At 43.0% G+C, this 14,541-nt stretch overlaps 1 protein-coding gene across 2 annotated transcripts in view; it reads left to right on the top strand.

Moving 5' to 3' along the window:
- Positions 1-13,895, top strand: part of ATP11C (ATPase phospholipid transporting 11C (ATP11C blood group)) — a 104,864-nt gene extending 90,969 nt beyond the window's left edge. The window contains exons 25-30 of one of the 2 annotated variants that reach the window (XM_075260237.1): positions 1,509-1,644; positions 4,907-4,972; positions 5,691-5,794; positions 6,320-6,473; positions 11,238-11,339; positions 13,670-13,800. In XM_075260237.1, coding sequence (XP_075116338.1) covers positions 1,509-1,644; positions 4,907-4,972; positions 5,691-5,794; positions 6,320-6,473; positions 11,238-11,336 — 559 coding nt within the window. In that variant the 3' untranslated portion in view covers positions 11,337-11,339; positions 13,670-13,800. Of the gene's footprint in view, positions 1-1,508; positions 1,645-4,906; positions 4,973-5,690; positions 5,795-6,319; positions 6,474-11,237; positions 11,340-13,669 lie in introns of both variants that reach the window. The other variant, XM_075260236.1, reaches the window with a different exon arrangement.
- The last annotated feature ends 646 nt before the right edge of the window (positions 13,896-14,541 follow it).

A 14,541-nucleotide genomic window follows, 5' to 3' on the forward strand; every position in this document is an offset into this window, starting at 1 on the left:
GGTCCTCCCTCTAGTATATATATATGTCCATATATATTCAGATACAGCAGAGCCGCCTTGCACAAGTTTTTTTCTCTTATGTCCAGTAAGAACAAAAACCCCTTAAAGGGGAACCTTTCAGCACCTCCTCCTCCTCCTCCTCCTCCTTCGAGATATTGTTCCACTGATTCCTGCACAGTTGGAACTTCATCTGTAGCCCCCATCAGTGCATTTAGTGTCAGCACCTTGATATGTTAATCATGCTGTAAAGTCAGGGACCGCCCATCTGACAGTACAAAGCTAATTAGCATACTGGGTGATGGCTCTAACTGCACTACAGATGAAATATCCCCTGTGCTGGAGTCGCACCTATTGGAAAATGCAAAGAGCTGGAGATGGTGAAAGGTCATTTTTAATAAAAATCTACTAGAATTTAATTTTTATTTACTAAAAGGTCAAAAACTTGAAGGCCTGTCCCCAGTGCCCCACCGGCCTTATTTATATAAGATTGCAAAGTCCCCTTTCTCCAAATCTATAAAAGTGACATACATAAGAGTGGTCTAGTGTTTATCACTGTAGTGTGCTATGTAACATGGTGGTGGCGGCAGGGGAATGGACTTGGGTGAGTAAGAATCCTCTCTAGTGCGCTATAGCAGATCTGTCACTTCTGTATGCAGCTCTATATATATAATGACGGGTACAAGTGCGACTAGACCCAATAGCACAAAACATATCCTGCCATTGAAGTAATAGCTCAGTAGAACCAACACATAGCACATTATATATAATGGGTTGTCAGTATATACTAGTCATAGGTGTGCTTGTAGTGATCTAATAATAGCACCACATACCCAATCTGCAATTTTCACTATTTCCTGTAAGTATTCAGAATTCTGAACCAACAGCAGAATGATAGGTAAGATCTTGTACTATGTCCTAAACCCAGTGGTGTAGCTAAAGTCTTGTGGGCCAAGGTGCAAACTTTAGCTGGACCCCTTACCCCAGGGGTAGGGAACGTACGGCTCTCCAGCTGTTGCAAAACTACAACTCCCAGCATGCACACTGGCTCTGCTGTTCTGGGAACTCCCATGGAAGTGAATGGAGCATGCTGGGAGTTGTAGTTTCACAGCAGCTGGAGAGCCAAAGGTTCCCTACCCCTGCCTTACCCCGTCCCTCTGGTGTATTCTTGATGGCAGCAGTTATGGGTGCTGCAGTCGTGCCCCATAGACAGGGACACAGCTATAGTACCACAACTGCTGTTATGAAGAATATAGCAAGAAAGCAGTACAGCGCTCGGCTGGGAGCTGCATCCTCTCAGAAACAGCTGATCAGCAGGGGTCCAGAGAGTCAGACCTCTGTCAATCTGTATGATCAGGGGATTGTCAAGATGAATAGTTGTTATGTCAATGTCTGCCCGTGATAAGCTGACAGCTATTTCATGTATGGCCTGCATTAGTGAACCTTTCTTTACCACTTTTTGTACTCTTTTTGACTTTTTATGGGTAAGACGGATTGTTTAACCATTGCAGGAGAATATCTGACAATGCAATGCTGCAGTGGTTGCCTTTTCTATACTGGACTGCATTGGGAGCTTTTGAAGGACTAGTATTCTTCTTCGGAGTTTATTTCCTGTTCCAGAATCCCTCATTGGAAGGCAATGGTCAGGTACAGTATATTTAAGTCATTTATATACCCTGTGTGTAGTGTAATGTCTGTGAGGTTATGTGCTTCCCTCTGGTGCCCTGACCTCCCTTCTGATGAACACAGATAGTGTACAAGTCTATTGGAGATTGTACTAACTAAGCCATAGGTGTAGTCTGTCATCTATAGATATGTTGTTTTTTTTTCTGTATAGCACTTGGAATAAAAAACATTACATACCCAATTGTCTTTGTGGTATATACAGTATATATATATATATATATATATATATATATATATATATATATATAATTTTTTTTTTTTTTTTTTTAATGTAGATTGTGAGCCCCACATAGAGCCCACAATGTACGTTTTCTTTACCTATCAGTATGTCTTTGGAATATGGGATGGAAATCCATGCAAACACGGGGGGAACATACAAACTCCTTGCAGATGGTTTTTTGCCCTTGGCGGGATTTGAACACCAGGACTCTGGCGCTGCAAGGCTGCAGTGCTAACCACTGAGCCACTGTGTGGCCCCTGTCTTTGTGGTATATTTTTGACTTGATGTGAGATATAAAGGGGAGCAGATTACCTTTTAAATCATCAAATTTGTTGAGGATTTTTTATTTTTTGCTTAATTTTGGTATTTTTGTTACGGGGACCTTTTACATTTCACTTCCTATTTTAATGTTGGCATCCAGATCATGAGCGCGTTTGGTAAGCGTCTTTCTTTGACTTAGAGTTAGACTAGAACTAACTTATTGCATTATAGTCATTGGTATTTTACATCAGATCTGCTGGCCACAAAGCATTACAAGCTATTGGCGTGTACAAAGTATACAAAACTAAGGCTGGGCCAAAATTGGATATTCTCAGTGGCAACCAATTAAAAAACTGAATTTTTTTTTTTGTTTAAGGCTCTGTTCACATTAGCAGGTTTGATTGAGGAGTCCAGTTTATTTACCAGGGCAAGTAAAGTACATTCTACTGCACAATTCTAAGACTAGTCCCCAGGCAGACCCCATTAGTCAGATCTTATTAATCAGGAATATCAGAAAACCGCTTTCTTGCCCATAACAGCCAATCACAGGTCAGCTTTAATTTTTCTAATGAGCTTTGATTGGTTGATGAGGACAACAAGGACCTTTTTTCTACACCTAGATTGTTTTCATAATCCGATTTCAGATCATTTTCCAGCCGATCGTGCGATCGTGAAATTTTACTCGATCGCCGATTGGGATCAGATCTTTCCCGATCCCGATCGCTCAACCCTAGTCAATGCTTCTCTATGGGAAAAGTCACTTTTAGGGTTGAGCTGATCTTGAGATTTCAAAATCCGATCATTTTCCAGCCGATCGCGAAATTTGCTCGATCGACGATTGGGATCCGATCTTTCCCGATCACTCAACCCTATTCTCCAGATATCAGATATGGATTTTCACTGTTGAGTGATACACGAGAGAGCGGTGACGCTATTGTTAACAGAGGCTTCCGCTTATGTATGGTGGTAATAAATAGTGTTAAATACAAATGACTATGCGGTTCTGCTTTATGCATCTACACGTCTGTCAGAATGACCTGGACTATTTTTAAAGGGATTGTCCTACAAAGAACATCTATAGCGTACCCACAGGATCGGGGATAAATGTCTGGCCGTTGGAGGTCTCATTGCTAGTCCAACCACTGGTTGTTAGAACATTAGTTTAAATTCAGCCCGTTGTACTGATCCATCATAGGATCAGTACAACAAACTGATGGAGGAAAGCCTCTGTTGTTTTATTTACTTTACAATCAATGATGAAGGTTGCAGGCATAATGTGTTCTATCTGCATCTGTCATTATATTAGTTTTTCAGTCCTTTGTTCTGATCCTTTGTATGGATCTGTGAACAACATACTTGGCTGTGTGATGAAAGCCAAGCCAAGTATGATCAAACCTTCTGAGATGTCCATATGAAAACCTTTTATGAAACAATACCCTTTAAAGGGGTTATCCAGTTTTTACTATTGGCCACCAAGTGACCACTATAAAGTCTATAGGACAATGCTACAGTACCTGGATAACCCCTTTAAGCTCACAATAGTAACATGCCTTTTTTTTGTCAGGTACGAACCGTGGGTATCCTCCTATGGATCTCACACACAATACTGAAAATTAATGGGGTTGTGTTGGACTGTAAAGCATCACTGCTTTCTTCTTCTCAAGAACTGACCTCATGTCCAGTTGGTCACATGGCAATGCCACATCTCCTTCCCAAATGAATGGGACTGAGCTGCGGCATGGTCATGTGACCAATGAACATGACGTCTATTCCTGAGAAGAAGAAGAAGAAATCGGCCATTTTTATGAAGTCTTGCACTGCCTCTTTAATGCCGATGTCATGTGGTTTCATTGATGACGTGGACTAGAAATGTGGCTGGAAAGTGATGGATGATTGGCTGCGATTTGCACAGCTAGCAGAGGTCTGAAATCTAGGCTGCGGTGGCCGAATAAAAGAGTCATTGTGGAAAAAATTTTAACTTCATTATTATTTTTTTCAATTTTTTTTTTATAGACCTAGTTAGACCTCGTTTCACACCCGCAAAAATCTTGGTTATCTGTAGTCCTGAGATTCAGACATATTAGGGGACCTTCCTACCGGCTTCCTTTCCTTGAGGCTCTGCCCATGCAGATGAGCTCCACTATTTAGGGGCATAGCTATAGGGGGGTGCAGAGGTAGCAGTCAATATCGGAGCCTGAGGAAACCCAAAGGCCTCTATAAAACACAAGAAGACACCAATGTTATGAATGGCTTATGGTTGGCCGCGGCCCTTTTACAAATTTTGCCTTGGGGCCCAGGAGCTTCAAGTTCCACCTCTGTCTCTATTCATTATATATTGGCAAGGATCCAGTTAATGTTATATCTTGATTTTACGCTTTTTTGTCCAGTGTTCTGCCTTTTTACACCTAAATCTACAATGTCCCAGTCTAATTTTGACAAGTGCCCCGATATTAGTAAGGTCCTCCATCACTAGGGGGCAGGTAATGACTGGACCTACAGATTTCCAGCTCTGCTGGAGACCAAATCGGCAGAGGTGATAGCAGAAAGGAGAACACACTTGTTTTGGGAGGTGACGTTCACAGATCAGAGCGTTTGGTATTGGGACTGTAGTAGAGATTTGTTATGAATGCTTTTCACATCGGGTTCAGTGTTATTTTACAGACTTCCAAAGCAGATGGTTTGTGTTTCTATAGCCTAATTTTTTAAAATGAAATAATAATTTGTGATATTGTGATTTTTCAGGTATTTGGAAACTGGTCTTTTGGGACAATTGTGTTCACTACATTAGTGTTTACAGTCACATTAAAGGTAAGGTCATGGTTTTCTATATGGGGATTTTCTTTTGTAAACATTTTAGAAAGCAGGCATGTCTTGGTATAGAGGTGCTATCTTATCTTACTTGTCTTACTATCTTATCTCACTGACTAAACATTTACTTTAAGTGTCATTAAGTGAGTAAAATCAGCAGTAGACATGCATATGGCGCTGGGTTCACACTCATTGGAGGACCAGAACCGCGGATAGCTTTACCACTGCAACCGCAGTCGCGTACAAAGCCTGACGGACCCAGTTAACTATGATGGGATCCATTGGGTGTCTGTTCCGAAACCGCTGGACTGAAAAGTCAGACTTGCAGCACTTTTTCGGCCAGCGATTTTCAACACACACTGAGGGTAAGTTCACATGGGGTTTATTGGACCGGAACCTGAGGACAGAGGCCGCCTCTGGTTTCGGTCCAAATTCGGGTAGCTGCGACTGGATGCTGGTGCACCAGCATCCAGTCGCACACTCCGCTCCGGATTAGGCCCAAAAGAATGGGCCTAGTCTGGGATTGATTTCAATGGGAGCCGTCTTTTTGAGGAGGATTTGGCCTCAAAATCCTGACCAAAAAAACCCCGTGTGAACTTACCCTAAGACAGAGTCTCCAAACAAAGGCTCTAACACAGATGTGAACATCGCCGAACTCTTTTAACTGGGATTAGAAGTATTTGTAACAATTTAATACAGCGATGTATATGTTTTACAGCTTGCATTAGATACTCGATACTGGACATGGATGAATCATTTGGTCATATGGGGCTCCTTGGCCTTTTACGTTATCTTCTCAATATTTTGGGGAGGAATCATTTGGTAAGTATAGAAAATACATTTATTGAAAAGTGGAGTACTGATGGAAATTATAGTATAACTGCTGTAAAAAAGAATGTAAAGAACAACTTGTATCAGATGCTATAGAGGAGTGTGCGCTAATAAATATCATGGATGTGCTAGGATCGGCAGGCTCCCGCTAGGTTCACACTAGCGTTTGGCTTTCCATTTGTCAGGTCTCCTTGGGGACCCAAAAAATGCAAATCTGCACTAGCTGGAGGTTGGCATCAATTCTAGCTTTAACGCACACCAACCCATAAGTTTGCACACCCAAATTAATATGTTGTAGTCTAACTTGCCCAATCCTTCTTCCCAATATCTGGAAGCCCATCAGGAAGTCTCCATGTACAAGAGGTCATGAACTGATAGCTCAGAAATCACTTTTATCACAATTGTATGACAAATATTGTAGCCAAATGTATTGTGACCTTATCAAATAATGTGACTTCTCTTGTGATTTTCTATGTCTGCTCTTGTATTTATCTCCACTGTCCGGATGTCTTCTAGGCCGTTCCTCAGACAGCAACGAATGTACTTTGTGTTTTCTCACATGCTCACGTCGGTGTCCATTTGGCTTGCCATCATTCTGCTGATTTTTATAAGCCTCTATCCAGAAATATTGCTGATCGTTCTAAGAAACCTTAAGAATGCAGGCCAAAAGGTAAGTCAATCTGAATCTGACCTAATCCGGTTTAATATTCATGTATTGTACATAGATATTGATAAACAGGTTATTTTAAAAGGGCAATATCAAAGGGGTTATCCAGCTTCCATCTGCAAATACATCCACAGCAGTGCTAAATACTCACTGTTCCCTTGTGCACCCTTTGCTTGGCTTTATTTTACTTGCTGCTCCTTGTATCACTATTACTTGCATGCAGTGAATCTGTGGACAAACTACATTTCCCATGATTCATCTGCCTGCTCTCACTCTCTGTTTACCCCTCCCTTCTCCACTCTTCCCGCAATGAAATCATTGCAGGTACTGAATCACTTCCATATCTGAGGTGACATGCTACTGTGATGTTTCCCCATGAGCAGCAAAGTGAGTGTAGGCAGATGAATCATGGGAAATGTAGTTTGTCCACAGATTCGCTGCATGTTAACAACAGTGATACAAGGAGCAGCAAGTAAAATAAAGGATGAACAGTGAGGATTTAGCACTGCCGTGGATGTATTGTCAGATAATTTTTGGAAGCTGGATTACCCCTTTAATATGATTATTTTAATGAATGGTCGTGAATGTAGTGTCATAGGCTAAGTTGTCTTCTTTTAAGAAACTTGAACAGTTCAATATACGCTTTTCTTAGCGGGGTTATCCACCTTCACAAAGGAATGGAGTATCCCTGAGAAATGGTCAGCAATTGTAGATCAGCAGATGTCTGACTGTATAGATGCCGCCATATCCGCTATTTTTATGTGACCGCTATCAGTCTTGTTTACATAACGAATAAAATATTGCTCTATAGTGAGTGATTGTAAATGACTTGTGTTGCATTTGAGATGGTAGATGCCACATACTTACTAAACGCGGAGTACATTGAGCTGCCTATTGCGACATGTACAGCCAGCCGGACTAACACTGGGGTTGAATATTTGTGTCCTCCCGCTATACACCAGTATGTGTCTAGTGAAGCTGTACTCTCTTCATGTGCTTTCCTTGCCTGTCCCTTCTATGGTTGCATTACTCACTGTTACCTCTCACTATCTCGTCTTCCTTTTACTGATCCTGCTTCTCTCCCTGTCCCCTGTCTTGGCTTCGGAGCAGGTAACAAAACACTTGCCTTCCTCAGGAACATCCACTATCTTCATGCTTTCTCAAACCTCCAGTACTCACAGCTTCCCCTGGAGTGACTAAGGTGAATTTGCTTTGCTTACTACTTTCCTTTTCTTAATTATTTCTCACGCTTTTCTGTAAAGAGACGAATGCAACATTTCCGTAACTCATTTACTTTTATAGAAATAGTTAGATATATTGCACATGAAGTAATTGCATTTTATGTCATGATGTTTTTGTATTATTATTGTGGTCATGTCTATTTCTAACCTTGCAGGGGATCTTTCACTACCTGCATTACTTTCTTTGCATCCTTTAGTACGTGCCGCTCTACTGATTCTGGTCCACCATTCCTGAGCCACTCAGGCATTTATCTCCCACCATTCCTGAGCCACTCAGGCATTCATCTCCCACCATTCCTGAGCAATCTTTGCTGCTAGTTACAGCTCCTAATATGCTATTTAGGCTTTCTACAATCAGACTATCTGCTTCAGCCCGGGGCTGCCCAACTGACAGTAGAGAACCTAATTAGCATATTGGAGCTGAAACTAACAGCACTGATTGCTCAGGAAGTGTCAGGTCTAGAGATACAATTCGAACTGCACCAGAATCAGTGGAGGGCCTTCTGCTGATGGAAGCAAAATGATTGGAGTTGGTGGGGCAGGTGAAAGGTGTTCTCTATGAAGTGGACCTTTCACCACCCTCAGCAAGTCCAGCTTTTTCATTATTTACAGTATCCAACTGTACCGATTCTGGTACAGTAGGATTTTTTTCTCTAGCCCCCACCATTCCAGAGCAGTCAGTGCGGTTAGTTTTGGTGCCTGATATACTATTTAGTCTCTGTACTGTCAGGAAAGCGGTGTCAGGCAGGGGCACGTAAGGGGTATGGTTCTGGTTGCCTCTGATTGGAGCTCTGAGTCACGCCCTGCCTGACACCGCCCTTCTGATAGTACAGCGCTTAAAGGGATCCTATCATTTAAACACATTTTTTTCTCCCTACCACGTCATAATAGCCTTAAGAAAGGCTATTTGCTTCCTACTTTTAGAAGTCTTCTCCGGGCCACTGTTCGCTTGAAATACCAGTTTTCGCCGGTATGCAAATGAGTTCTCTCGCAGCACTGGGGGTGGGCCCCAGTGCTCAAACAGCACTGGGGGCGTCCCTAATGCTGCCAGAGAACTCTCCAGCGCCGCCTCCATCTTCGTCAGGAACGCTATCTTCCTGTGTCTTCTTCCGGTGCAGGCTTTGAAACTTGTAGAGCCGTCTGCACGTGCCCGCGGCCACGAGAAAAATGGCCGCTTACACAGTAAGTAACCGGCCATTTTCTTGTGGCCTCTGGGCATAAAGGTAGGAGTCGAATAGCCTTTCTTTAGGCTAGTCCGACATGGTAGGGCGAAAAAAAATGTGTTTAAAAGATAGGATCCCTTTAAATAGCACATCAGGCACCAAAACTAACTGCGTTTGTTGCTCAGGAATGGTGGGGGCTAGAGAGAAAATTCCAACTGTGCTGAAAGAACTAAAGCAATGTCTATTAACAGAACTAGAATTGTTGGTGAAAGTCTGTTTTCTTACCTAAGACTGTGGCATAGTAGGAATATCTTCTAACTATTCATGCATTCGGCTGGTTCCATATTTGTCACTGACTTTCCTGTAGAGATAAGAAGCATGCTCCTCATGGTCTCTGTAGTGCTAGGGGTCCGGTTGGTTAGAAGCCCATTATATCAGTTCTGCGCAAGCCAGTGCCTTACCTGTCTCTTTTCTGTAGTAACTTTTGACTTCATCTTGTACTATGCGAATACGGCTTTCTGCAAGCGCTTTCATCTGCAGCTCCTTAAGCCTCCTACCCAGAGTTGGAGGCAGAATTCACACCATCCTATTCGTTTTTTTCTTTTCCCCATTAAATTACAGAACAATTTTTTCACTGTAACTAAAATGGAGTCTGTCATTACGCAGATCACTTTAAATATGGACACTTAAAGGGCTTGTCCAGTTTTGAAAATCCATTTTTATGTGCTGTTAGGAAAGTGTTTGGATTTTCTGAGTTTTTTTGAGTTTGCCAACTACTAGGAATTGTGAGAATATAACAAAAGAAGCAAATCTCCCCAGCTCGTCCTCAGCAGGTCATGTTTACTTGGCTGCAGCAATGGCCTGCCAGTGTAGCTCCTTCACCACTGCAGCCAGGACTAGTCTCATTGGTGTACAGCGGGAGCGGTCGTGCGGGTCACACAGGCAGGTCAGCGCTGCAGCCAGGTAAGCATGGAAGGTGAGTATAGCAGGTGAGTATAGCCTCTTGTGTTATATTATCACACTTGCTAGCAGTGGGCACATTTTATTTTTTTCATATAATTCGGAATGTCCCGTTAATATACGGGGTCCTCTTTTAAGGGTCATCATCTCCTGGCCACAGTTATCGATTGTCTCTTGCTCTCAAGGACCTGTATTGCTGTACACAGACAACCCACCGCTTTCATTGGGTAATGCGTAATGGTTAACGGGGTTAAGCCTTTCTATGGACTCGTGTCCCATCTTCTGGGAATAGGGGATACGTGTCTGATCGCTGGGTGCCCGAAAGTCAGGTCTTCCAGTGATCAGGAGGCCAAGGGGTCGAATGTCCCCCTAGAGACTCTTTGTGACTCGACACTCCGTTCACTTCTTTGGGGCTGCCGGGACTATAATCTACAGCAGCACCAACAGTCCCATAGGGGTGAACGGAGTGCCAGGTCTCTCCACACATTCTAGCTGATCTCTATGGGACACAGCTTGAGCAATTGATTAGGAGACCCTTCTAAGAAGCAATACTTGCCCCCCAGTCCTTGGTTTGGGCTTCGCGCTGGTGCTTGTACTGTCGGACCAAAGAGAGAAGAGGGTCAGGTGACTGCTGAGGTGGATCACTAGGTATGTGTTAGGTACGTGACATCACTGTACAATAGTCCACTGGGGCTAGTGAGCCTTTGCATTTCTGACCTGGGCAGTGCATGCATCAAAGTGCATGAGAGATTGGCTTTGAGGGCTGGGGGCTGAGGGTAGATGAGATTTGCTTCTTTTGATATTCTGCATCCTTTAAAGGATTATAAAAAGTGCGCCACCAAACTGCACTTCCAGGTACTGCACTCTTGTTCCTACTCATGGGCAGAGTGGTACCGGGGAATCCTCCACTAGTAAATGGGTTTTCCAGGGAGCAGAAGTCACTAGCATCACCCCTGGGTTCTGCAGGTACCCGACTCTGGGCTTCATGACTGACTCCCTCCCTCCTCCATGTCGCCTTGTATATTGTGTGCTATGGAAGCTGGCAGACTCACTCATTGCAATCACAAGGTCAGCCCCCTCCCACAGGATGGGGAAAGGAAGGAGTTGGGGGACACATGATCCTGCAGAACCTGGGACACTTTCAGTCTATAGATAGCCCCTTTAAATTCTTCTGACATGTCACGATCGCGGTTCACAATCACAGGTCAACAAGATCTTCTCACCCATGACATAGGAGATGGATTTGACTGGATATCCTCTTTATTTACTCTGTTGTATCTCTTATTTATAGTGTATCTGTCTAATGAAACCTCCCTGACAGCCATAAAACCATTTCTTTATAAATGATACAGGTCACGGCATGTTCATTCTTCATTTATGTGTTGTTTGTATCACTATTTTAGCGGAAAATGTGCACCAAAACAGGTGGTTCAGAGTCTACCCGATCGACTGTAAGGCCTCTACTTTTACGAACCTTCTCAGATGAGTCTAATGTACTATAAGAGGTACAGCATCATAAACCAAATTATATGATGAAACCGATCCGCTCTAATCTGCTGCAGACTTTCTGATTGATGCTTAATCTTGGGATTGTGGTACGGCCACCGAATCACCGCGCTCATGTAGAGGGGTCAGGTTTTGGTTTGTTCACCTCATTGGAACGAAGGCTGCACTTTAATGCAGAATAAAGACGCCTTGCCCAAAATGTATTATATATATCCATTCCCTTTGCACGGGCATTTACAGCAGCTCATGGCGTCCTTTCCACCTGCACCCGATAGAATCGGCAGTATATAGGGGGTTTATCTAATTCCATTTGTGTGAGTAAACCTAAACCTGACTACTTCTATTGTAGAAAATCCTAAAGGAAAGCGATAATTTCATCTTTCAGCATTTGCTGGCATATGGCTTATGTGTGATTTTATTGCTAAGCATAGATGTAATTCCGCTTCCTGTTAATCGTGGCATCTGCTCGCTATAAATCACGTCCTATTTACTTCTATCTTCCACTATCTTTTATTACGCTTTATATGTAGATGATCTGTGCATTATAAGTAGTTGTTCCCTTTATACAGTATACGGTAAGTGAGTGCAGTGCTGCCATATTGAATTCAGATATCCAATGATTACTTTTCCTATGTCCCTTTCAAACTATCGGTATAAGGGTCACTAAACATTAAAACTAATGTCCATGAAGCCCCAAGTGTCTAGAATTACGCCAAACTGTTGAACTATTTAGGTCCATTGATGGGTGCAAAAGTGCACATGGCATTTAGATAGTTAAATGACCAATTCGTCTGTGCTGTATCTGTTTGTATAGAAAGCGGGACGTTGTGCTTAATAGTTTTATGTGGAATGATTTTGCATGGATGTCACCTTTCTCCCAAGCTTTCAACGAAGCATATGGAGCGTTCTCCAGGCTGTGTGCATGCAGCACAATCCTGACAGGTTGGGCTTGACAATGCAGTTTATAGTCCTCATTGCTCTGTAAAATGAAGACGAAGACATATGTTTTATGCGGAGATCTCCCTAAACCACAGAGCAGCTTTGGCAAGGTCTCCTGTCCATTGTCCAAACACTGACTAGTAGGGTTGAGCGATCGGGATCGGAAAAGATCGGATTCCCATCGGCGATCGAGTAAATTTCACGATCGAGATCGGCTCAACCCTAAAAGTGACTTTTCCCATAGAAAAGCATTGACTAGGGTTGAAGATCGGGATTGGAAAAGATCGGATTCCGATCGGCGATCGTGCAAATTTCACGATCGAGATCGGCTGGAAAATGATCGGAAATCGATCTTGAAATCTCAAGATCGGCTCAACCCTACTGACTAGATAGACTGAGATTGTCTCCGAAAGGACTAATACAGAGGCACAGACTTTTTGTTTGATGCTTTGCATGCTGGTGATTTATTGGTCAGCTTCTTATAAAGGACCTGTCAACGGGTCTCAAAAGCCCAATGGCATACTGAATCTGAACATTTCGTTTGTTTGCTGATAGCTTTTCCTATCAGTGACCTCTCCTTCCTTCCAATCCAGCAGTGGATTGGATTGCTCTTGTTGCCACTCCCGGGTTTGGCAGCAAAATCTGCAACGAACAAGCAGCTTTTCCGCAACATTGGGGCCTTCGCCTCAGGCCGAACAAGCAGCTTTTCCGCAACATTGGGGCCTTCGCCTCAGGCTAAGTACCAGGTTACAGCAAGTGCTGTGGGGAAAAATTTGTTTTTTCCTGCAGTGCTTTTCACAGAAAGTCGGTAGAATTTTCCTCCGTGGACTTTCTGCTTCATTTATACCTGTAGGGAAACCACTGGGGTTTCCATAGGTATAATTGAAAAGCTGTGATTTCCAAAAATGCAATGGTTTTGGAAAACGCAGCATTTCTGCAATTTGTCGATGGGATTCGCTAGAATCCCAACCACTTTTCAAGGACTCGCTGCATTTTTTTTTTGACACCACATGGGGCCCAGACTGAAAGCGGTTTTTCATAAAGCAAAGTTTGTCAGCCTAGTCCCTCTAAGTGAATGGGATTGACCCAGACTACTAGACGCAGACCTAGATGACTGTATAGATAAGCCGCTGTACCTGTGTATACAGTGAAGCTCCAGCGAGCGTTAGGGTCCTTGATTCTACTGATCTGTAGGGGTCCTGGTGATCACCACCGATCAATTGACTCCTGGATAACCCAACAACTGGAGAGTCACAGGTCATTGGCCACTGCTGTATAAGCTAGAAGTAAAGAGCATTCTCTAAACTAGTCCTCATCCCCATTTCCACCTAAATACGTATAAACCATGAACCATTCCCAAAATCCTAATTATTACTATTTTGTTTTCCAGAATTTACAGTTCCAGCTGCCTATGCTGATATCCTACAAAAATGTGGAGAACGGGTGTCTCTCTCGAATAGGATTAGAGGAGTACAAACTGAATCCTTTGCTGTCTTCTTTTGACGTATATCAATGATATACGCGAATACACTGTGCGAGGCCGACCATACCACTAAAAACTAGAGCGTTACTCCTCGGCAATCTTACTACGTTACACCTAAGATCAAACCCTGTATTCCCTTTCAGCCAAGGCCACGAGAAGACACGAGAGGACTCCGACTTCTGATTCTTACGTATCCCCCCCTTGCTGCAAAGACTTGTGGGTGTTCAGACGACGCGTCTGGATGAATCTTTTGCCTAAATTTCTCGGTGCATGTGCTGTATACGATAACGTCGCCTTTATGCAAAGCATTGCACATCCCTTGACGTTGAAGACATGTATCCTGCATTTTTCTATTCGTGAGAACATACATTTCTAACAGCCGACTAACCGCGTCTTATTGCACAGGAAGACTTATCAGTTTGAGTTGTCTTTTTTTATGGTTTATTTCTTCATTTATCACCTTTATGTAGAGCGTCAAATTGAGTTGTTTTTATGGAAGAAGGTTATGTATTCGCATTGCTCTTTGGGTATAAACCTGGATTGTATAGCATTACTTGTTGCTGCATGAGTGACCCCGGTCTAGGATCTCTCCATTACATGTACATCCATCTATTCCCATATAGGAGCATACATTAATATATAGACCTGTATTACTGCTCTCTAGGTAAGAATGAATGTACCTGTATAGGACTTTCCTTAGGACAAGCAGGTAGTTTACATTAAGCCATGCGGACAAAGGGTGAGCTGCCCCCTTAAGACTTCGTTCACACGGGCACAGA

Source organism: Leptodactylus fuscus, chromosome 11 (genome assembly GCF_031893055.1).
Source record: "Leptodactylus fuscus isolate aLepFus1 chromosome 11, aLepFus1.hap2, whole genome shotgun sequence".
NCBI lineage: Eukaryota > Metazoa > Chordata > Amphibia > Anura > Leptodactylidae > Leptodactylus > Leptodactylus fuscus.